This window comes from Megalops cyprinoides, chromosome 13 (genome assembly GCF_013368585.1).
Source record: "Megalops cyprinoides isolate fMegCyp1 chromosome 13, fMegCyp1.pri, whole genome shotgun sequence".
NCBI classification, from domain to species: Eukaryota; Metazoa; Chordata; class Actinopteri; order Elopiformes; family Megalopidae; genus Megalops; species Megalops cyprinoides.
In genome coordinates this window covers 11,794,061-11,818,335 of record NC_050595.1, presented here as the reverse complement: position 1 = coordinate 11,818,335, position 24,275 = coordinate 11,794,061, and the positions used below count along the sequence as shown (strand labels likewise).

At 39.5% G+C, this 24,275-nt stretch overlaps 3 protein-coding genes across 6 annotated transcripts in view; 1 reads left to right on the top strand and 2 right to left on the bottom strand.

The window, feature by feature from the left end:
• Positions 1-1,832, bottom strand: part of LOC118787886 (transcription factor SOX-6-like) — a 170,839-nt gene extending 169,007 nt beyond the window's left edge. The window contains exon 1 of the mRNA XM_036543630.1: positions 1,775-1,832. The gene's annotated coding sequence lies outside the window, so the exon portion shown is untranslated. The remainder of the gene's footprint in view (positions 1-1,774) is intronic.
• A 9,377-nt stretch (positions 1,833-11,209) lies between these two features.
• c13h11orf58 (chromosome 13 C11orf58 homolog) lies at positions 11,210-15,570 on the top strand. 2 transcript variants are annotated; one of them, XM_036544050.1, is made up of 5 exons: positions 11,210-11,365; positions 11,958-12,041; positions 12,573-12,633; positions 13,063-13,172; positions 15,278-15,570. In XM_036544050.1, exons 1-5 carry the CDS (start codon positions 11,309-11,311, stop codon positions 15,494-15,496), a joined length of 531 nt encoding a protein of 176 aa, XP_036399943.1. In that variant the 5' UTR covers positions 11,210-11,308; the 3' UTR covers positions 15,497-15,570. The 2 variants fall into 2 exon arrangements, with proteins under 2 accessions (XP_036399943.1, XP_036399941.1); XM_036544048.1 differs by having other exon boundaries at positions 11,946-12,041.
• A 1,959-nt stretch (positions 15,571-17,529) lies between these two features.
• LOC118787664 (pleckstrin homology domain-containing family A member 7-like) overlaps positions 17,530-24,275 on the bottom strand; it is a 96,477-nt gene continuing 89,731 nt past the window's right edge. Inside the window, exons 26-30 of one of the 3 annotated variants that reach the window (XM_036543214.1) lie at positions 23,051-23,233; positions 22,634-22,767; positions 22,095-22,237; positions 20,979-21,087; positions 18,310-19,599 (exon numbers count right to left, since the gene is read on the bottom strand). In XM_036543214.1, coding sequence (XP_036399107.1) covers positions 20,993-21,087; positions 22,095-22,237; positions 22,634-22,767; positions 23,051-23,233 — 555 coding nt within the window. In that variant the 3' untranslated portion in view covers positions 18,310-19,599; positions 20,979-20,992. The other 2 variants (XM_036543215.1, XM_036543216.1) reach the window with 2 other exon arrangements.

The following is a 24,275-nucleotide window of genomic DNA, read 5'->3' as shown; positions in this document are numbered from 1 at the left end:
ACATGTAAACAATCCTGCTACAATTAAGGAAACAACGCGAAAACATATAAAAATATTCATCACGATTCAAGCGACATTGTATCTTACTGTGTTCTTACTGATAACATGAACGACACGAGGGTTTCTTGGTTATAGTGACTTTTTAATCTATGTGTGTGTGTTGATATTATTACGTATTCGGTTAATATTCGATTTTATGAAACACCGGGCTCATTATACGCTCATTTACAGTTAAAATTAAGTTATAGCTTGTAACAACAGTAATAAATACACCAGTAACAGGTCCATTATTGTGTTTTATTTATTATTATACTGATAGTTCATTCTGGCTGTTGCGAAACTTTCATTGTTGTCTGATCAAATTGAAACGAAGAGTTGTTTTTTATAATGAAACGTTTTACTTTACATATACTTCTTCATCAATTGTATGAACCGTGTTTTCCTTGGTGTAACCATTTCATTATTTTCCCCGGCAGCATCACAAGATCTGGTATTCATTTTTTTTGCTTTCTTTTCGTCTAGTCCAAGAAAAGGAAAGTTTTCTTGATACATTTGGAATATGTGTTTATGTAATGTGATTACCATGATACACATTGACTTGATATCACCCTTGCGTGGCTTTGAGCACAAAAATGGAGAAATGTAATTCAAAGACAATTTAACATTTTGTTTAAAAACAAGCATGTGATGTTATTTCCACGAGTTGTAGGCTACTATGTGAATACTGTTAACTCCAAAAAATGTACATAAATGGGTTTGAAAGGCGAGTACAAGTTTTCTAAATGTGATCTCCGTAATTAACAAGGCTAGAACCTTAAGAAATCAATGGGAAAATCATCATCAAATTCATCACCATTCATCAAAATCACAAACATAATGTTAAACACTAAATATTGTTTTGTGGCTACTTATCATTAGTTCTTTTGCTACTGTTAAAACAGGGACATATTCCTATATGATTTTGATTTGGGTTAAAATATTTTTGTAACGTCAAGTCAAAATTTCAGTCAAATTACTTGGAGCAAAGGGAAAAAAACATGTCACTGCCCACTGGTCAAAACACACACACACACACACACACACAATGGGTGCAGATATTGGGGCTAAAATATAGCGTTTCACCAATACCCGATATCTGATTAACTAAAATATGTAAACATAAATCAACAGCACATGATGATTAGCGCGTATCAACGCGGGTACATAGGCAAGTTGAATCATGTATTAAAAAGTCACCCCAAACCGTTCCCGCTAACTGTTCCCTGTTTCCATTACAAGTAGTGATGTACATTCCACAGCGGCTGTACTTCTCCATCAAGGCGTTACGCAGGTAATCGCATGTTGCAACTCAAAACGCAGCAAGCACATTAAAAACAATCTCAATGCATCTCAAACAATAACATACATAACAAACAGAAATGCTTATGCGTGCCTTCGATGCACAACCCCTGGCAATGAGTGATCTGAGTGTATAGATGCTTAAATTAAGTTAAAAACAATTCAAGTCAAATGCCCCTCTCATAACTGACAGCTCAACGTGAACTTTGGACCTTATCATACCTAGTTTTAAATGGCATTCAAAGGCGGAAAAATAAGTTGGAAATAAAATGAAAACTTCAAATTTTCCCCACATCTCAGAAGGCACAAAAACGACCCATTTACAAATTATAAAGTACAGTGCGTTATATAAATACACTATACGTTTGGTACAAACATGACAGCGTAAAACAATCGATGAACCGAATCTGTGCTCATAATAGAATGTTGTACTTACGGTGACAGTGCAAGCTGCAGTAGGAAATGCTGTTTGTTAACTGAAGAGTCATAGAGAGCGAGAGAGAGAGAGAGAGGGGGAGAGGGAGAGGATGGAGAAAGAGAAGGAGAGAGAGCGAGAGAGAAGAGGATAGAGAGAGGGAGTGCCAGAATAGATACCCCTTCACAACATCTTATCACATCTGCCTGGCTCTTGTCTGTCTTTCATTTTCACATTCCCTTTGTTCCTGAGAAAATTATATCCTCACGTCACATCTTCATCCCCATATTCTGTCTACACCAAAGAGAGGATGAATAATTCAAGCATAGCATTGCTTTCAAGGCAATAAACCTATTTCACTTAAAACTTTTCCCTTAAAATGTTATGTGGAATTCTTGGAGTTGCAAGAGAACGTGGAGTCTCAAAATATCAATTTACAAAGAAACGCAGAGTAATGTCGATTTTTTCAGAGGCAGAGGGTACAAAATTTCAATGCAAGTTGAAGAGTTGGAGCTCGACAGAACCTCAAGTAAATGAAAATATTTAGACCGTTTATTTGCTCTTGCAACATTACACGTTATTTAAGGATTGGTCTAACAGAAGTCCAACTGATTTATAGCAAGGCAGAACTCTTGATTTGCAGTTGAAACAACGACATCTCTTCAAAGGCCGCTTCTCACCCCTCGAAGTAACGTTCTGACACACAGGCACCACTGTGGATTTTCTTAACAGCACCCGCTTTCTCGCAGAAGCACACCGTAAATTAGCATTAATGTACTGAGATATACACAACCATTTTAACATGATTTGAAAAACCTAAGACAATTCGGAAAATATTGCTCTTTATAAGGTAAGATTCATTCAACACATTTGGTATATCAATTAAGGTAACTGTACTTTTTTAAATAGAGGCAATACAACTTTTTGCGCTGTAAAAAAAAAAAAAATAAGAACTGGCGAATTTCTTAATTCATGCTGAAAGTATAAACACACGGAAACATTCTGTAATTATGGTAGGCTAAGGTTCATATAAAGAATTAGTTACTTAGCAAGAAAATCATTTTTATTCAAGATGCCCTACCTACACATTCAATGAACAATTAATTGACTATTTAAATTATCATGATAAATCTGCATAGGGGACGAATTCGCATTGCCCGCGTTATACCGGCCTGCTCAGATAGCCTTGAAATATGCGATACGCATTCCCAAACACGATCAGTACAGTATGGATAAGGTGTGAGGTACTTAAACAGAATACGGACCTCACACGCCACCTATCGATGAAGTTGAGAATCATTTTTATATTTTCATATGCATCAATGCGATCTGTGCGTGCGGTCATTTTGTCAAATAATTAAAACTTAAATATTTAAGAGGGATTGCTTTGAGTGCTGTTCCTAAAATGAGAAACATTTGCCATTTCATAATCCACGTGCAGCTAATTGTATGCTCCATATATATTAGCAGAAAAGTCTTCTGTTGTCATTACAGTAAAAAAAACGCATAGGTAGAACCTAAAATGAAGCAAAATGTTAATCAGATAAATATATAAATCAACTATCTGAATATGTTTGAAAATTGCTGAAATTTGAAATCCGTAGAACTAATAACAGTTAGGTTTTTAGATATATTTGATACCATTAACAAAACCAATCACTCAACATCATAATTAACTCAAATGATATACATTTTAAGTGTAAGATGTACCACGGAAGTCACTAGCATTAAATTAATCAACGCTGACTATACATTGGGATTATAGATCAAACATTTTTAAGGGATATCTAATCAACATGGTTTATATTTGCTGTCATTGAATGTTTATTCCTAGACTGACCTATATCGTCAATACCCAATTGCCGAAGTCATTTGATGTTTCAATGGATTAACACATGAAAATAGTGAAACCGTCCCGAATAAATATGTTTTAAGAAATCCACCAAAGACAACCGAGAATGTCGATTGATCAAAATTAAAAAAAAATATTTATCCCCTTTCTATACAGAGTAGGAACCAGTCGTTTCGATGAACTGCTGTAGGTTTCTCGTGAAGTAAAGTGCTTGGCGTTCATTTTTTTATCCAATAAACATCGGCAGCACGGTCAAATGTTAAAGTGTAATCTGCTTGAAAATTCCTCCTGTAAAACTTTGTTTTTTTGCATTCGACCCAGTCATTATACGATTCTAAAAGTCACCTTCCTTTAAGCCCGATCATCCGTAAAAGGCGATTCGTCTGCTTTCCCTATTTGAATTCATTTTAAGATTTTTTTTCATATCAGACATTTATCAGAGGAAAACATTTAAACCGTTATTTTTGTAATACTCAAAATAATATAACGCTAAACAAAACTGTTGATGTAGGACAGTGTGTGTGTGTGTGTGTGTGTGTGTGTGTGTGTAAGAGAGAGAGGAGGAGAGAGAGCGAGAGAAAGTTGGACTGACGTATTTGCGATCAAAATGACGGTGCAAGTTATTTATACATCAGGCAACACACGCGACTCTATTCCTGCGGGTTGTCATCCAGATACATTGGTTCCATATGGCCATCTTCATGCATATGTTATTCATATTAACACTCTGTTAATGATTCCAGGAGAAGCAATAACTATTGCTTTAACCATGACAACATTTATTAATAACAGAGATTGCCTGCTGTACTGATTCATTTTCACTATCCCAGTTCCCTCTCCTAAGACATCTGTATGCACTCTGTACATCAGCTGCAGGGCCCATGGCTTATCACGGTTTCTAAAGGGGGTAAGTAACAAACACGAACAGCCAAAGAACCATTACATCATATAACTGTGCCAAACGCTGTGCCAAACACAGCCTAGAGTTACAAGGAAAGTTCATCGGAAAGACCATCAGAAGCAAGCAAGTTTTTTTTTTTCTTCTGAGGGGGATGGTTAAATTTCAACACAGAAGCATGGTAGTGATTGCTCTCAGATATGATGGATTTGTTCACATACTCGTAGAGCGCAACCAATTATAAGGGCCGATTTATCAGCCAATTTCAGATGATAACAAAGATGCTCAGAACGAGGTCTGCAATCAGGAAAGGCTAGCTGTTTAGACAGCTCTCCTTCCTCCTCCACTCCAATTGGTGATGCTGAGCAGAGGAACTTTTCATTCTATCAGAAACAGAGGTGTTTTATCAATCTGCCTACCTGTTTTACACAATGATATTTACACCTACAATATCTGGAGTGCCAAGAAAGCATGCAATGTATCTTTCACCTTCACGGTGCATCTTTTTTCAGTCAAAATGTTCTATTTATCATGAATCTAACATATGCCTATTTTAAAGGCAGAGTTATTCACATCTGTGGGCTGCAAACATGTATTTAAACATAACCTTTATGTTAAAATTCTGCATTTATCTTCTACAGTGTTCTCTATGGCATTGTGTGGCCAGTATTCAGTTGAAACATCTGAACATTTGAAAAAAGTTGGTTGGGACCATTGTATTTCTGATCTGAATATGCAAGCCAGGATCTCAGCAGAGATGCAGTGAAACTGTTAAATAGCAGGAACTCCTTCCAGCACAGAGGGGATGGAATTTTCCCAGTTATTGGAATGAACAAGTGGCTTAAATAATGGAAGATCATTACATTTGAAATGTGTGATATGTTTACGATATATATCAAATAACTTACTTGGCCAATTAAGCATTCTTAATGTCCTGTAAGGCAAGAAACCCACCCTTCTCTTCAAAAGAAGAGGAGCCAGCTGAGCAATCAGCCAGAGGTCTCCACCACAGAGTAGAGAAATTCCAAACCTCATTTCATTTCAGCTGTCAATCTACTTCTGAACAATGCATTCGTCCCAACACACAAACAACATATTGCTAAACTCATAAGACCTTTTTCTATGCGATTCTTCCTAAGTTTTAGTAACAGCAAGCTATCCATGGAATAAAAGAGCACCACAACAAATTTGTGTTTCACTATTGACTGCATGAAAAGCATTATTTGGCTGTAAGTTTGCCTTGCATCATCGATTAGAAGACGATGGTCAAATTCAAGGCTGACAACACATGGTCTGGAATTCTCCCTTGTGCTCACACTGTAATTACCTGATACACAACATAAAACATATCACATTTTAATATCTAACCAGGGATTTCCTTTAAAAACATATTCATAACTTGTGTATTTTTATCCTTCAATGTGTGGGATTTTAAAAGATGATCTCGAAGACTCAAGTGATATCAGTTCCCTTCTTCACATATTCCTGTGCGTTTCTCTTTTATACCACTCTGCTTACATAGTCTGTTGCCATTGAAAAGGCTGCGTCTGCAAATATAAAGAGCAGAAAGCACTTGCAGGCCAAGTTGCAAAGAAAGAAGGCATCAGTCCAACCTTGGAGGCGCCGCACATCACATTTGCATATCACGAGCTGCTTTGATGCATCTTAAAATGCAAGTCTACTCTATTAATATTTTAAAGGAAAGTGCATGGAAATCAACATTTTTGTTACATTAAATTAACATGTGTTCCTTCCTTCTGCATGTATAATCAGGGAACACTTTACTGTCAGTGAAAAACACGGAGACAGCCATATGATTTGTTGTGATTACAAGGGAACCAGTAAACAGTCTTTAACAGCAGATTATTATGCAGAGTATACATGAGTCTGTCTTGCAGATACCACAGTTACCTCCCTGCCTGTGCCATATGGAATCTCACATTGCTCGCTCATTGCTCTAGGGAGATAATCAGGAAAACATAAAGAATGTAAATATTCTGTCAAAGTATTAATTCACGCTGTTGCAACTTTATAGGGGGGGGGGGGGCAAACAGGAACAATCATCAGCAGTGCACAGCTGATACTTTGTTTCTGTTTGAAGTACAAGCCATTGTAGCTGATATAGTCTGTGTTACTGGCTTCTTTTTTCGGTGAGTATGACAGACACCCTTTAAGTGCCAATCAGAATGGCTGAAATGGGTTCATCTACAAAATAATACAAAAAATGACTTCTGAAGGAGCAGCAGCTGTTCAGGACTGTCACCACATTTAAGGAACATTCAGTCAGCTTGTTTTGACCACTACCTCTATTGCCCCAGTGTTTCTAACAGAACACAGACAAAATATGCAGCATGATTTACTGAACAGCACTTGTACTTTACTAAATTGGAGACCAATCTTCAATGTCAATACCAATAAAGCCGAGGAGTTGGACAATGGATAAAAAAAATACTCAAACATCAGTCAAGAAATTTAGCAATGAAATTTATGTAGAATGAATGTAATGCTAAATTAGACTGCTTTGTCTAGTAACGTCTGACAGCTCAAGTTACATGAGTTGGGAATCAGTATTTAACTAACTAAGATATTCCTCTTGAGTATCTTTTCACATTGAGGGAAAAAACCAGTAAAGGCAGAAAATGACAAACTGCCAGCCATTATGTGGCAGGAAACAGGGGAAATCATTTTAACTGCCAGTGGCAGGAAAACCAATTCATTATGACATTTTGTTTCACTTTTAAGACTTTGAAGCATTTTAATTATAGATAATTGCCTCACAGGGAGGGACGTGCGTTCAGCACATTTAATCTTTGAAATAAAATTACGATTGAGGGGAAAAAACAAGCTGCGTGGGCACGGACATGACAATTTGTGTTTTTCATTATACTGGTTTACAAAAATAAACAACTACTGCTCAAATAGCTTACAGTAAGTTGAGTTGTTTGCCTTATATGTCGGAAAGTCTCAAAATACGTTTTGCTTTATCTTGGACACTTTACAGTAGTTCACATTACTGATTCACTTCATTTCACAATCAGAAATGGTGTTGAAATGGTGTATCCTGTCATCTAAAGAAGAAACAATCATTTCCAAATTTGCTACTGGTTGGTCAGGTCTAGAAGTTTATAATAAATAATAAACCCTGCTGGATTCAGATTAAGAGCAATAATAGGTATTTGTTAAGTGAAGTTGTTTTGGTTCCTATTTAAAAAAGAAGGTGTTCATTACTTATTCACCAAACAATCCTCATCAACCATGTGTTTCTTTACATACCAGCACAAATCGTGAGAGTAAAATGGCCTGTATAAATCTGGCCTGTTTTCACCATTAAGAGCCTCCATAGCAAACACAGATACAGAAAGTCTGTGGCATTACACAGAGTATACATGGCAACAATAGGTGTGTACTACTGTGGGCAAAACAATGTCTTGGTGGGTATGATGATTGGATTTAATTTTAGAGTGGCACTCAAATAAACTGCCCTCTAAACATAACCAAATAAAAACAGTCTGCCTCATATGATTACAATCCTGTACAAAAAGAAGCACATAAGAGAGATACTCCACTGCGATGAATTGGTCCAGATTATAGAATGAATGTTGAACACTGAAAGCAGGAAAAATTAAGCAAACTTTCAACCACATAAAGAAAGATTTTAGCTCATGTCCCTGGCAGGTATAATTGTATGCAATTTTCCAGTGATGATTTATTACTGTAAATACTGTGAGAGCATACCACTGCCACCTTGAAATCACTGAGCACAAAAACTCCTTTATGTGGCAAACACATGGCTACTGACTTCCTAGCGTTAAAATCTGCTGTTATTTTGGGATTCCTTAAAGACAAATATTTAATATTTGAATAAAGAGTTAAATGTAGAGTTATATATTGGCTCTTTTGCCTTCATGTATGGAAAGTTCAACATTGCAACAAGGTGACTGTTATTTTAGATTAGGCCTATACCTTTGTAACAAACAAAAATACAGTTATCTGACAAAAGTCTGTGAAAAAATGTCTGTCCATATGTCTATACTGGCAAATTTGCATTTTTAAGTATGTCCTGCTATATAAATTGTCAGTACAACATATCAATACAGGAATAGACTATGTGTAATCACTAAAGTGCTTTCAATAATGAATGTAGAAAATAATCCAATGCAAGGGTCTCAAACTGGCACCTACAGAGAAAAATCTCATTAGTCTTTGCTTAAAACAGAAAAGAAGCCAGACCATGATGCTAAAATCTCTCACCCGGCCAACATATAAAGTTAGGTCAATGTGGGAATGTGCATTCTCTCTCACACACTGACATACTCTTAATTAAGTTCCAGGAACTCCGTATTAACACGCACAGAAGGCTCTAAACCCATGCAACCACTGGTGTCAATTTTTAATGAAAATGTTATGTAATTAACTCAATCATCATTTGCATACATGTAAATTACCTAATCCCATTTGGACTTGTAAAGTGGGACACTGTGCTCTCATTAGATGACCTAAATTTCGTACTTGTTACTCTAAATTTCATCAAAGTTTAGTCGGGATCTAATAAATCCTTTTAAGTTAACAGCGACAGTATAATTAACTAAATCTTAATAAGAGAAGTTAAATGAATGTTATTCGTAATTACATAATGAGAGAAACCTCCAATATCTTCAGACTTTGATTTCAAGTTAATTATGGAAATGTATTTGTCAGTTAATTTAAATGTAATTTACATAAACACTAATGAACCAATGTAATAGCTGTATTTAGAACATTCTACTCAGGGGTAATATCTTCAATTCCTGATATTTTTCCGAATCCCAAATGGGTTACATTGTTGCATTCCCAAAAGCATACAGTTCTGCATACAATGAACCCCTCAGATAGACACGAGGACAATGATGTGTAGAATACCAGAAAACACAATGATTCTGAATTTAATTGTGGGTATTTGGGAATTTTCTATATATTATCAACGTATTATTGCTTACATCCATCAAACATTAAATAAAAAATGAAGCACCGATCTACAAGAAGCTTGATATCAACAATATTTCAGCAGTAACTGTTTGGTTTAAGCTTAAGTTCTGAAATTAAAATCCAAATTCGAAAATAAGCATCACATTCTAAGGCTGATGATAATAAATTAAGGAACTTGAATGATATGAATATCAAGCCATAATGTAAACATTCATCTATTACTAGCAATCATATATGAAGTCTTCCAACCACAGGCACTAGACAGAGGTCTGTTCCAGACTCAGACTCCGACTAGCAGGTTACAGCATAAAGAGACTAAAAATAGACGTGTTGTTTTAACCCACAGCAAGAGAGGGAACAAAGACCAGGCTTGTAATTTGGGTTACAACCCCCCCCCCCCACCCCCACCCCGCCGCCTCCTTGTGTGCTTCCAAGTCATTGCACCCTACCATACCACCAGCCAACAGCAGGCCTATTCAACACTGGCCCTGTCACTACTCCATCTATCCTGTTGCCGCAGAGATATGCTGAGAGACATGATGGGGAGCACACATCATTGCAAAATCCAGATGTCCAGCAAAGCCACAGGAACTCCAGAGCCAGTGAGTGGCAGTTGGATACCGAGACAGAGAGTTCTTCAAGCCAAGGCACATAGCCATGTCCAAACCCCATTTTTCACCTTCTTTGCAGGCCAACGGTTAGCGTACATTTTTCTTAGCATTGCTGGGGTAAATTTCATTTTGTTTTTGACTAGGGAATTTTTTTTCTGCAAAGCCAAATTTCTGCAACGCATGCATTACCCACTGTAAATGAGAACAACCGGACGGCAGAAGAATATTTAATGCAAAATCTAAAGGCTGATGCTGGAGTTATGTATGTTGATATAATCAAGAACACATAAAACCTCCCACCAACCTCTCCATTATTGACTGTGGTTTAACCACTGTGACATTTAATATTGAGGACAGCCTACAATTTCTATGCAATTAACTTCTCATTATATATTTAATGCAATAATAATTTGGCTAGCAATAAAAAGAGCACATCTGTCAGATCCAGTATGGTTGCTGGTCAACGGAAGGAGACTGGTGGAAGGGGCTTCTCATCCTAGACATCCAAGTCACTGGCAAACCCTCATCCTCCACATCCTGATATGCTCTGAAAGTTTGAAATGTGTTACCTGAAATGTTGTGCAAGTATAATTTACTTGCTTCACAGACATTTTGGATATGACTAAAATCCACAGCTTTTGCATTTTAATCATATGGTACAGATAACCAGCTTAACTCCTTTCCCACCGAAGGACAGCGTGTGTTTTGAGAGACGAAAGCCGAAACTGCACCACGTTCACCTAACGTGAGTGAATATTATAAATTCTTAAACAGAATGACAGGCATTTCCATTGTGTTAGCTACAACTATAAATGCAAAACATTGAGAAAAGAAGCCGCTGGCACGCGATTCCAACCTTGTTTCCTCTTCCAGAAAGAAACAACTAACACACCTGTTGCCGTGCTGAGAAATGGAGTGTCAAAACTGTTTTCAAGAAACGACACTATATATTCTCCTCGACGTGCATGTCTGATACTAAACTGCGGTTAGTCTTGTAATACACACACACATACACAAAAGTTCAGGTACTCGAGTTTTTGTGCTACTGCAAAAGCATGTTACTGCTGGTCCCTGGGAAATGGTGTTCTTAAGAACTACGATTCCCATCGTGCATTGCTTTGAGGTCTTTACAGAGCCATCCTCAAGCTTGAGAAACAGAAACTCATAAACATAAACCCCTGGAAGAATTAGTACACTGAAAGGGTTATTTCCACAAACGTGACTTCAAAATGAGTTCTGCAGAGGATCGACAACACGGGACAAAAAGACCTGCATCTCCAAACGAAGTACAATGTTATTGCATTTAGCTAAAATAGCGGTTTATCATGTATTAGCGAAGGCCTCATTTGCGAAGATAAGCTAGGTCTATAGGTATAGCTATAGCAAATGAAAAACTTAATTATAGTAAAACTGTTTATTCCCTGCTATTATCTGCTACTTTCGTATGTACTGGAGTAGCTGGTTAGGTATCCATTTATATTTTAAACGATGTTTTAATAGATTACAATAGACTAGCTAGGTAGCTATTGCTTTCTGAACACAAGCACATTGCTTTGCTGCTAGTGTAAATGTTTTAAAATATTTTAGCAGATTCGCTATTTTGGTACGAAATTGTTTGACCTTTGCATGTCGTTATTTTAAAAAGCACGAAATACTCATGATCCATGGCAGACTACATGATCATACATTACGTGGAAGGATTGCATCTTGCTGTAGCTAGCTAGCCAGAGATCAGTTGAACGGCCACTTTTTAAGGTAGTTTTCCATTTTCGTTACAGTTCCAGTTTGTATTGAAACTAGTTCGCTATGTTGCTAACCACAGGTAATGAAAAGGGCAAATGTTAAAGTAGAAACTTTGTTCACTAATATCCTGCACAGCTAGGATCCACCAGTTGGGAAGCGGCTGATTTGGGCAACGACGAAAGGAAACAGAAGTTTCTTCGGCTGATGGGCGCCGGAAAGGTTCGATCTCTCCTGTGGGCGCAATGCTTTATTTGCCATAAGTTGTTGATCTCTGTACTGCAATGCGCTCTGAATAGCTGGGTGCTAAGACCCTCCAGTCGTGGTTTCACACATGCGCCCAACGGACGGTGAGCTTTAGTCAATGGTGCTCATCAATGTTTAATTCTAATATTCGCATACACAGCAAGAAGCTGCTTTGCTGTGTGCTTCCACAGCCTTGAGACTGCTGTGCTTAATTTATATAAAAGGTGTTGCTAAGAGGCTTCCAAAGTTAAATGAATTGTTAGATCTCACAATGAGCCCAAGGACATCTGTTTGGTTTATGTATACAAAAGCCCACACTCTTGTAGATATTGTAAATTCCCATCGTTTATAGAACACAAGAGGAGCGCTAATTATTGTTGCCTTAATCACACCGTTTTTTGTCTATACTTAATAATGTAAGTGTGCAACATCTACATGCCTCCTATACAATGTTTGGTGGTGATACAAATGCACTGTGTGTATTCACGTCTCTTTTTTTCTCTTTAGAAAGAGCATACTGGACGTATTGTCATTGGAGATCACAAGTCAACCTCAAACTTCAGAACAGGTAAAGTGATCTTTCTCCTCCTGCATTTGGAAGTCACCTGTGCTATTTCATCCCGCACTGTATTTTCAGAGAGCCGTCCACAGTTTTGAGTGGTCTTACCCAACCAGTGCACACCTGGCAGATGAAAGAATGCAAGACACCTTTTGTATCCAGCCCATCAATCTTGATCTATTGAATTTGTAATTTGAAAACAAAAATGATCAGGATACTTCTGGTGACTGAATGAACAAAGAACATTCACTGCATTCAAAGTATACAATCTGTAAATAATTAGATGGGTTTTGCTCTTGAGCATATGCAAGGTGGTTTCCATGATGGTTTCCAGAAGGTAACAGTCAATTCCATCTGTGTAACGTATTGACATGGAAGTGATGTGTATGTTCTGATGCAGTGTGGTTATTAATGTGGTTGTGTTGACTGCTCCACCAGGAGCGGAGGATAAGAAGATTAACTTGGAGCTGGAGCACCAGTACCAGCAGGGCATGGATGACAAGCTCTCAGGCAGGAACCGGAGGCACTGCGGTCTGGGATTCAGCGAGGTGAGCACTGGACTGCCCCATCTCAGTGACAATTCAGACAGCTGAAAATGTTCCCGATATGAGAGCTCTCGCAGTGCGGCCTGTAGACCCAGGGTGAACACGCTCACCCTTTAGAGGCCCAGCCTGTGCACTTTCCCCTGGAGCAAGTCACTGCTTTGAGGGTACAGCTCCCTGAGGGAACAGCCACATCCAGATAGGCTTCACACTCCCAACATGGACTCCAGCACCCCTGTTGTCCTTGTCTCCTTTTTCACTTTTTTACCAACCTGTAATTGTTCCTTTTGGTTTTGTGAAGTCAAAAGTCATAACCGTGAATGCACTGTTGTGGTCCAAATATGTGGGGTTTTTTTTTTATCTTCTTCCCCAAAAACATATATGATTTGAAATTACAGTTTGCTCAGAATTCGTAGGCAGTCAGTTAATTATGTATAAGATCATGGATGTTATTGCAAACACATCCAATGAATGTCATGCTGCTAACAATAATTTGGCGTCACCAAAGAGATAAGTTGACATGTGTGTCACTTTTTCCAGAACACTGCCATATGCATCAGATGGTTTAATGTTACTGATCTGTCTGTAGGTCCTCTTGGTGTTTCTGTGTTGGTTTAGACTTTGTGAATATATAATATGCTGATCATTTTTTACTTTGCTGCCTTTCCTAAACAGTTACAGTGGACTCTTAGGCAGTTACGGCCAGTTATGGATATGATTTTGAGTGATTCTCATGCCAGACTTATCACTTAAACACATTGTACACTACAGATTACTGTAGCTGATGCATACCTGTGAAATATCAGGTCTGAAATTCTCCAATGCTGATGGCCACTGGGCGAATTACTATGAGCATTACCATTACTGAGAAGACCCATTCAGATGCTTAAAAAAAAACAAAAAAAACTTGACAGTAATTTTATCCCTGACCAACATATGAAAGATATGTTGGTCAGGGTTGGGGTCGATTCCAAGTTAAACTGAAACTCATGAAGTGGATAATTTATCATGAATTGTATATTCAAGAATGCTCAAGCATGGGAATTGGAACTGAACTGGCATTTTCAGTTTATTGGAATTAATGGAATAATGCACTATGGGTTTAAAATTGACTGCTTAATGTTTTATCAAGTATCTGGCCGTACCAGAGCCGTATCATTTGAACTCACTAGGAGACTCTTTAGTGTTGCGGGGAAAGTTTTTAGACCTGAGCGTTGCAACTTGTCTGATGTGATGTTTCAAGAACTTATGTTTATAGGATGGTAATGATCTCAGAAGTTAACATTGTGTCTGTATTATTTGCTGTAAACCTAAGCATTAAATCTTTGTTCAAGTATTATTCTGTCTGTGTATAGTTTGGCGCGATAGGAGGCAAAGCAGAAAGTGTGACTTCTTTTCAATTTGTCTCCAATATAATATAGCAAATGATTTCAAACTAACCTTATTTTTTATCTAAAAAATAGTAAACATTGACTGATTAAATAATTATACACTGTTTGCCACTTTTTAAGTTGTGCAATGAAGCGTTGAAGTGATGTTAAGTACTGATATACATTTACATTACACCGTCTTATTTAGTCCATGTTGGATCAGTTTTGTAAAAGGTAACGTAAGTGTTTGTGGGATCAATGTATGGTCTTGATGTAAGGGACATAAGGGAGTTTAAATTGAGGAACTGAACTGAGTGAATTCAGAGGGAGTTGTGGGAGATTATTGAGTGGGGAATTGTATGCTTTTAATTGACCTAAAATTTAAATTGAGTGGAATTGATTCCAATCCCGACATTGGCTTTAACCTCAAGTCGTGTAGAGAATTCACATTTACTTAACAGTCCCGACTAAGCCCAAAGACTACATAGCGAAGTCCTCCTTTCTGGTGCGGTCTGTTTTCCCTTTGCATGTCTCACCAATGTAGGCCTTGGTCTAACCACTACGGAAGCACAAGGTCAGATCTGAGATCAGGGACTGAGGGTATACCAAGCAGTTGCTGATCTGCTGATGCGCTGATCCGAAGTCAGCGCTGTTTAGGGGTGAGAGGAGCGCTTGGGATTTCCCTGGACACTGGCCAGCCTGATTTTTTTTTTTTCTCCTCACCGCCTGCCACCCCAACAGCTACCCCCAGCTACAGAGAACGAAACGACGGAGCGCTCAGAGAAAGAGAAAGATAAAGAGGCCAGCACAGAGCCTGCAGGAAAAGAGCAGGAACCGGAGAAGGAGACGTCTGCAGAGCCCAGCGAGTCTAGGCACCAGGAGCTGGAAGCAGACAGCACAGACGACAAGAAAGAAGACAAGCGGCACAGCTTCAAGGTGGCATTTGTGAAGTCGTCCTAACACCTGGCCGGAGAACAGCCCCTTTTAACATCCCAACATTGTGTGTCTGTGTGTGTGTGTGTGTGTGCGCGTGTGTGTGTGTGTTTGCATACATATATACGTATGTTTGTTTCTCATTTCACCCCCACCACCATAATTTTTTCACTGTTGTTGTCCCTTAGTTGAAATAAAAAAAAAAAAAATCTTGTTTTGTGTAATGTTCCAATAATGAGCCAAGCTTGCCTGCGTTAGGTAATTATTTTCCTTAACAGGCTGTTGAGGCATGGATCTCAACTGGGAAAAGTGGAAAATATGCTTTTATATGTGTATGTTGTTTTTTTAAAGGCCCTTTTCAGGAAGAAGTGAAGAACATTTTGTAAAGTATTACTGTGAGTAGTGTTCATTACACAACAGCCCTGAATTAGCATAATAGGCCTTTAACATTCTCTTTGAAGTCCAGAGGGGTGCATAACAAATGTATATGAACCACCAACCGAACATCAATAAACTGAAGCGCCACAATTCTCTGTGGACGGTCTACGGTGGATATCTAGAGGAAGGAAAAAAATTCCCCCTATTTTTTTTTGCCAAATCAGCAGAAGAACGGATGTGAGTTTTTTCCAACGTATGGCCACCGGCTCATTAGCACATAGGGACCTCCAGAGTTAAAGATCCCACACAGGCATAAGCAAACTGAGAGCCTTCCAGCCAAACAGAAGAGGAGGCTACTCTTCACAGAGGGCAAGAAAACTGCTGAACTATCTCCAGGGTTGTTTGTGTTTTTTGTTTTTTTTTGTTGGGGGGTGGGGGAGGGGGGTTTGTTTGTGTTTCAAGAATTTCAGTGGTAGCTGTGCATTTTAGGTGTTTTCACAAGTGAAATCAAATTCAGTTTTTAGGGACTTAAATGTAAAACACTCAGTTAAAGCAGAGGGAATTTGTTCCAGTTTGGTTGTACTCTCAAAAGGAGAATAATTGTCTGTCTGCATTTCAGGGTCAGATTACATTAACCTAACCAACATGGACAGGCAAATAATGTCACTGCCTTAAGTAACTACAATGTTATGTGAGTCACATATGCAGTTTAATAGAGTTAAACAGAAAAGTGTATCAATTCATCTGGTGAAGTCTGTGTTGCATGAATACCGCAACATTACAACTATAGCTCTTCAGAGTAGAGGCTGACATGAGAAATTAAAAATGCCCTTTTAAATGAGAAAAAACCCTTTGAACTGTTGAAACATCCCAAAGTTTTTTTTCTCCCTTCACTACCTTTTTGTATTGAAAGTTCTCTGTTGGCTGGAGTCAAAGTCAGAAACCCTTTTCAAATAATGGAATGAAATGTAAAGGGGTTGGAGCAATCAATAAAAATGTTCAAAGAGAATTCTTGGGACTGTGATGACGGCACATTTTGTACTTTTCCTTTGTACCTGGTCACTATGAAGAAAAGGTTATGTTACCACACAGGCAAAGGAAAAAAGTATAAAAAGGGGTTTTGAAATCTGTTTTTGTTCGCTTCTGTTAGACCCTGGCAAAGCATGATGCCTAACCCTGCAACAGTGCATTTGGTCTCAACTGTAAGACCGAGGTTAAGTTAATCTCAAATTTCGATTATTTCACATCACTGCAGTTTATCGCATACAGGACATATCCCAGTCTAGCTCTGCAACTTTTAATGGCCAAGACCTCTACATAATTGAAATCCATTTCTGTTCCACACCTGAGGAAAAACAAAGATAAGAGCACAAAAAAACAACAGATGGAACGAACATATTACACAACTGAGTTTTACAATACACTCCATTCAGATGAGTATATATCTGTGAGAAATGTTCCGAATGGCTACTGGTAAACTACTTAACCACTCAAGTTGAGACGTATTAGTTGGATTTTCTCTTCAGAAATAATGCAGCACATAGTACATTCAGCAATGTTTATTGTTCTTGGTTTTCTTTAGTACCCCTACACATAAAAGTCCTCTGCATAATTAATATAAAATTCATGAACAATAGAAATAAAAGCTTAAAAAACCCACTGAAACAATTTTAAGGCAGGAAAGTTTTAATACTGTACTTTTTTGTAACGTGGTATAATGACAAAATACTTGAGGCAAAAAATATCTGGTTAATAACTTTAATATTTACATTTGCATCATGTACCTCTGTTTCTCACCAGAAATTATTTTCTGAAAATAGTATGTTTGAGGTTACTTTTCCCAAATGTTGTCAGCAAAAATAAAATCCATTTGGCAAGCTAACATGAAACTTCCACTGGCAGTGCTGGGTTACACAAAAATAATATTTAAGTGATTTGGTGTAAGAATAACATCTGAGTTCTGACAAAAATACAATCAAAATTTGATGCAAATTATTTTGTGCCTCTTTCTGTAACTCTCCAAAAATTACATTTCCCTTAAAATATTCCTCAAAATCAGTACACACTGCGAAGCATAGCAATTTTTTTCTTCATTCCGAATACAAACCATACACGTTCCAAATCTTGACTATGATACAGTATTATCAAAAGTGCAATAGTATGTAGAAAACCTTTTCTAGAGCAATATTAACATTGTTAGACACTTCCATAGTTAACATACAGCAGCTTCCACCCCAAAGATTTCCATTTCCTCAACAAAATAAAAGTTCATTTACTCAAGCTGTGATAAAAATAGCATAACAAAACAAGTCCTACATTGGGCACTAAATGCTAAGCATTAGAAGATCCACGTTACACAGTCTTTAATATTGAGGCCAAACAAAGCTCTTCGGTCTTCACCAGTCCAGGCTGTCATGTGTTAGCACCTCAATGTTGGGACACAGCTTTGGCTAAAGGAAAAAAATACCACAGGAAACAGGGGTCAGAGTTCAAACAATCAGCATTGGAGAAGCTGACCTCATGTCTGTAGTATTTCAGCATTGGACAGGGATTAAGTAGTGGTCTGGGCACTATGCTCCACACTGTTAAGGGAGGAAACTGATTTAATTTCACTTTACCATTATAAATCATGCTCAATCGCATGAGACTCGTTACAACAGCAAAGAATCAGTTTTCTCCCTTCAGACAAAATATAAGGTTAGTACAAACATGAGAATATGAAACTTAAGTGACAAAATGAGGCACCACAGACAGGGGTCTGGTTACAGACTTTATGATCCATAAGGTTAAATGGTACAGGAAGCACAGGAGGCCTGGAAGGGATTCTCCATTTCCACTTTGCCATCTTGGTGCATCATAATGATCATGTGACGACACCTTCGAGTTGTGAAGAGTTGCAGACAGAAACACCTCACCATGTTCATCTTGTCCCAGGCAACAGAAACCATCACATAATTAGGTAACATGTCACTTTCTCTCAGATTGAGTTTTATTGTTTATGTTTCTAAGCCAGTTGGACAAGCGAGGAAAGTAATGAATTGGCAGGCAAACAATGGGAGTAATCCATAATGCCTGAGCACCATATTGCATTAAAATGGCACAGAGGGCTGTTCTGTGAGAAAATGGAATTATGGGAAAGGGTTTGGTTTAAAGTAAAAAAAGCATTACACAATCAAACTTGTAAGGTTGATTGACATTGCCGGTACATTACATTTTCTTTGTCACTTAGCGTACACTTTTACCCAGAGTGACTTGCAAATGTGCATACAAGAAGGTTTGGTTAAGAACAGAGACGATACTTAATGAAGAGTCCCAATACAAAAGTAGTAGTCATTACATAGCATTTCATATTCTGTTACTTGCTATAGTAGATATCTGTCTAAAGAAAGACTTTCCCAGGGGTTCCTTTACAGGTACTTGACTTTTTTTTTTTTTTTTTACAGAGGACTTAAATGATTGCTCCAATAAGGTAAACATGTTAAATAATAACTGTGAGGTAAACTATTGAGTTTCTTTCTCAGAGAACAACCCAAGGTGTGCATCAAGGTTCAAAAAGGTCCCAATTCGGCCCAATCCAAACAAAAACAGCGCTCAATGACAATAAAACACAATGCCACAACAGAGATGAGATACACAAAGGGAAATAAAACAAAGATGAAAATACCACAAAAACCCTGGAAAGAGATATACACATAAAAAGAAGAGTGTACCTTAATACCTAGTTGACAGGTAAATCCCCCCTCTTTCCCTCGCTGTGATGCATGTCATAGTGAGAGAATATGCAGTTAAACACAACATCCTATGGCAACTCATAAGCCAAAACTGCAGAGACTGCAGTTGAGTTGCTGGAAAACTCATTTGCCACATCCAGCCACAAGCTCTTAGCCAAGTAACAGCGAAGCCCAAAGACAGCCAAGTTAGACTGATTGTGCAGTTTGCGCAATTACATTGCAAAGACTGATCATTTGGGCGTACAGACCCAAATATACATCCAGCAAAGTGATTAACAGCACAGTTGCAATCATCCTTTCAGTACAAGTTATGCAGCACAATTACACAGCAGAGTTTTGAATGTACGGATTTTCACGAAACAATCCGTGAACACCCACACAGATGGAGAGAGAGAGAGGAAGGCATGCAAGGAGGAGCAGGAGGTGGCCAGTGATGCTGTAGTAGTAGAAGGCAGGGCACACTCAGCAGCTCATAGCAGTTTGAATGTGACTGAGAGCACTGACTAGGAGCACACTTATAGCACGCATGAGAAGATGAAGTCATCGCTGTTAGACACCATCAGGAACCCCACAGCACAATCAGGGGTGTATGAAGATTGTAGCCCCAAGTGCGCCCACAGATCAGCTTTTTTCACCACAGAATGGTTGGGATAGTGAGTAGGGTTGCTTATGATGACCCTGGAATTGTTGGGGACATCAGAAGGCACTGACTGGGATAATACTGTGTGTGTATACACGTATGCTTGTGAGTGTGCCAAAATATGTGTGTGCTCGCATGCAGGTCTATGGGGGGTGTGTGCATGTAATTGTGCATTTTAAATGTTTATAATAGACAGAATGACTGTGAGGTTTTTTGTCTTCTCATTACCAGAGTTAAGTACTATTCCACACAATTTACAATGACTGCCCAGGATGGGTGTATCCCATTGGCAGGTTACAGATGGCAGCATAATAGGCACTTTCGAGTGCAGCTGTTGTTGTCTGTTCCAGCATCAAGGTGTTAAAAAGTAAAGGGGATGAACCCTTTGTTAATTAGACAATGCACAAAATCAACTGTTGTTCTTTTTCATTATCTCTTTTTTTGGTTGTTTTTTTTTTCCTTTTCTTCCCCAAAATGCTGGCACAGTTACAGAAACCAATTTGCACACAATTCACACTGCCTGGTTAACTTACGACCTGCGAATGCGGATGCTAATGATGGCATGGTAAGCACTTTGTCTGCATTAGCCTTTCAACATCACAAGTGTGCCATGCATGTGTCGGGAGTGGAGGGGTGGGGATGGGGGAGTGGGGGGGGGGGGGGGGGGGGGGGGTGAGGTGTAAAGCACACCACCTGACATTAGCACAATTAGTGAAGCCCCTAGTAGTTTAGCTGTGCGACAGAAGCAGTTAGTGCTTACTTTGTTTGCTCTTATTAGACAAACGTGTAGTGAAATCCATTGCTTAGTGGGGGGTGGGGTGCCTGTGTGACGGGAGTGGGAGCGGTGGGGTCGTACACCTGCTGCAGCGCTGGAGGGGAGCACACACAGGAACAGAGCGCCGTTAGTCGCCGCCACAAGGGGGCAGCACTTTGTGCTACCAGGGCAGAGCCCCACTGGGCCCTGCTGCACTCCACCCGGCTGAGCCCCACGCCTCAGCACACTCCACAGGAACAGCTGTTTAACACAGACTGTCTGAGTCATCTGTGACAGTGGTCTCCTGTAATTGCATCAACTTCTTTTTTCCTATTAGATGTTTCAAAATTTACACACCCACCTTTGCTCGTTATACAACTCACACTAATGAGTGCATTGATACAAACTTCTGAACAGATTGCTGGGTATTATATACCCTTGACAGTATAGAAGATTTACTTGTAATTGCCGGTGATTCTGGCTGTCCGTCACGTCTCACAACAGCCCCGGTATGAAGTTATGACAGAGACAGTGTGGGGTTGGTGAGGCACGACGAGTCAAGATGAAAAGTGCTCTGTAGCGCTTTAATGCCCGGTTCAGGTTCATGTTCAAAGCGTTGCTGTGGGATGCAGGATCGGGCCTCGGCTGACGTTAACCAGGGCATTGATCAGGCCTGAGAGTGGCCCCATCTGTAGAATCCGCCCTGTCTGATGCATTTCACGCAACTTGCAATTAGGACCCTTAACCGTAAGATCTTGGCTAATAAGGGAAAATGCTGGGTTGTTAAGCACCGCGGATCCTGCTAACCCTTGCCTTGTGCGTTTACTCCCCACCATCTTTGATCCAGGAGCCAGTTTCCCTTTATCTTACATCACTTACTTGTCAATGAGATGTAAGCCAGAGTTTACTGATACTGTCATGCACATAGTAGTTCAGCTACACTGCACGAAAACCTCCAGGGGCTGAGGGCTATCAGTGTCCATTAATAAACATGAACCACACAGAAGTTTCACACTCTCTCATAAGAATAGTGAATACGGCCCCTTGCTGCTGGCCCCTGAGGGGTTGGCTTTGTGCAGGGGAAGCCCTGTGGCAGTGAACAGGTGAGCGAGGGTGGGTTACCTGCCACCTGCTTGCTCTTCTGCGAGGCCTCGGACGCCAGGGCGTAGGACATGGTGATGATGCGCTCTTGCTCCTGCAGGGCCGAGTCCATGTCTGTGACTTCCAGCTTGTCCACGGCCAGCGGCGGCGGCATGTTCTGAACACTGATACACACACACACACACACACACACACACACACGTCAGTTTCTGGGACACCACACACTGGGGAGAATATTGTTGTAAGGCACTGAAACTATTCTGATGTATCACCTGCAGGGCTTCACTGGTGATTACGGTCATTCATAAATTAGTTAAAAAGAGCCTTTTTGTATTTATTGGAAAACATGATTACAGTGAGGAATATATAATGTCTCCGTGAAGGGCTGGCTTAGGATGTCTATGTATAGGGGTGGAACAGAACATCTCTGTAAAGAGGTATAGGATGTCTACAAAAGAGTACAGAATGTCTGTAGAGGGGTGGTGTAGGATGTCTCTGTAAAAGGGTGCAGGGGCTGTACACCAGGCTGTAGAGACGTCAGACCACAGCAGGTTCTGTACCTGGACTTTGCGAGGATGCTCTTAATGCGTTCCACTTTGCGGTGCCGCGCCTCCATTTCCAACTGGCTGAGAGGCTCCTGTGGCTCCAGGTCCACATAGCGCTCAGGGATGGACACCTTCTCAGGCTTGGACAGCTGCAAGAGAACAACCAATCAGCACAAAGAGCTCTTGTCTGGAGACTGCACATCGTATTAAAGTTGTAAAGTATTCACCCTAACAGAGAATATTGAAGTTATAAAGTATGCATAATTAAGGAGTTTATTAAGGAACTGGAATGTATATATGTTTTGTTATGAAAATGAATCTTGCCACAGCTTAGTCACTATACATTTCAGACCAAAATTACTTTGGTAGAAGTAATTCCTGCTGTTGCTGTTAGTCATGTGGAGTCCGTTAAGGTCAGCGATCTCACTGTACCTCACGGCTCAGATCCAGGTTATAGTCCAGCGGCTCCAGGTCCAGCTCTCTCATGGGCGTGGCGTGGACGGTCAGCCACTCGTCTGACCGCGGCCGCTGGATCTCCTGGTGCTCAATGGGTCGCTCCTCCCCCTGCACTGCCCGCTCCAGAAGCTGCAAATCAAACTCCTGCTCTCGCCGCCACTGAGGGTCACACAAACAGCGACGTTACTCCCTCTCAACACAAACACAGCGCCAGTACTGCCTCATAACAAAACAACGCTGACACTCCGTCATAACACACAAACAGTGCTGTTACTCTTACATACATAACACACAACTACAGTGCCATTACTCCATCATTACAAAAAACAGCACTGTCGCTCTCACACAACCTACAATTAAAAAAACATTACTACCATACAATATACAAATATAACACCATCACTACATATTAATACACAATTACAACTGTTTTACATTCTTATAACTTACAAACACAGTGCTGGAGCTCCATAGCATACCAAAACAGCACCATTACACCCTAACAGCACACAAATGCAAAGGCATTACACCCTCATAATGCACACACGCAGTGGAAATACACCCTCATAACATACAAACCACTTCTAACTGCTTGTGAGATTGCACCATCTTGGTTCCAAGTTCCAGCTTCGTTTTTGTTTCAATAATTACATCATCAGTTGTCTCACTGTCTTGGCCTAAATAAAATGCTCCAAGATGTCAAGTAATTTAAAAAAAATCAAGATTGTTTCTATTTCTGTAAGAAATAGGATTCTGCAAAGAACTCCACTTCTAACCCACCAAATCCCCCAATTAAACTTTAGACATTCCAGCAATGGTCTCACATTATCTGCATTTGTACTTATTCAGTTTCCTTAATTAATTGTTCAATGTATTCATTCAATTCAAAATTTGAATGCTTTCATTTTATACTTGCAAAACAATTAAGAAAACCAGAAGCGGAAAGGCAGACAAGTCAAAACAAGCCACTGAGCAGCACTGTGACCTTTGGTATCCACCTGGGGGTGCCCTTGAGTCAAAGTTAAAGGTGCGATTCTCAATGGTGAAACTGATACGGCCACAGAGACAGGCCAGCGTAGTGCTGCAGAGATCCTACCTTTGCAGCACCAGACAGGTGTGACACCCATGTGACCTCTGTTGTCTATGTGAGGCACCACCCTGGTGCTCACTCTTCTGACCAGCACCAAAGCTGAATATCCAA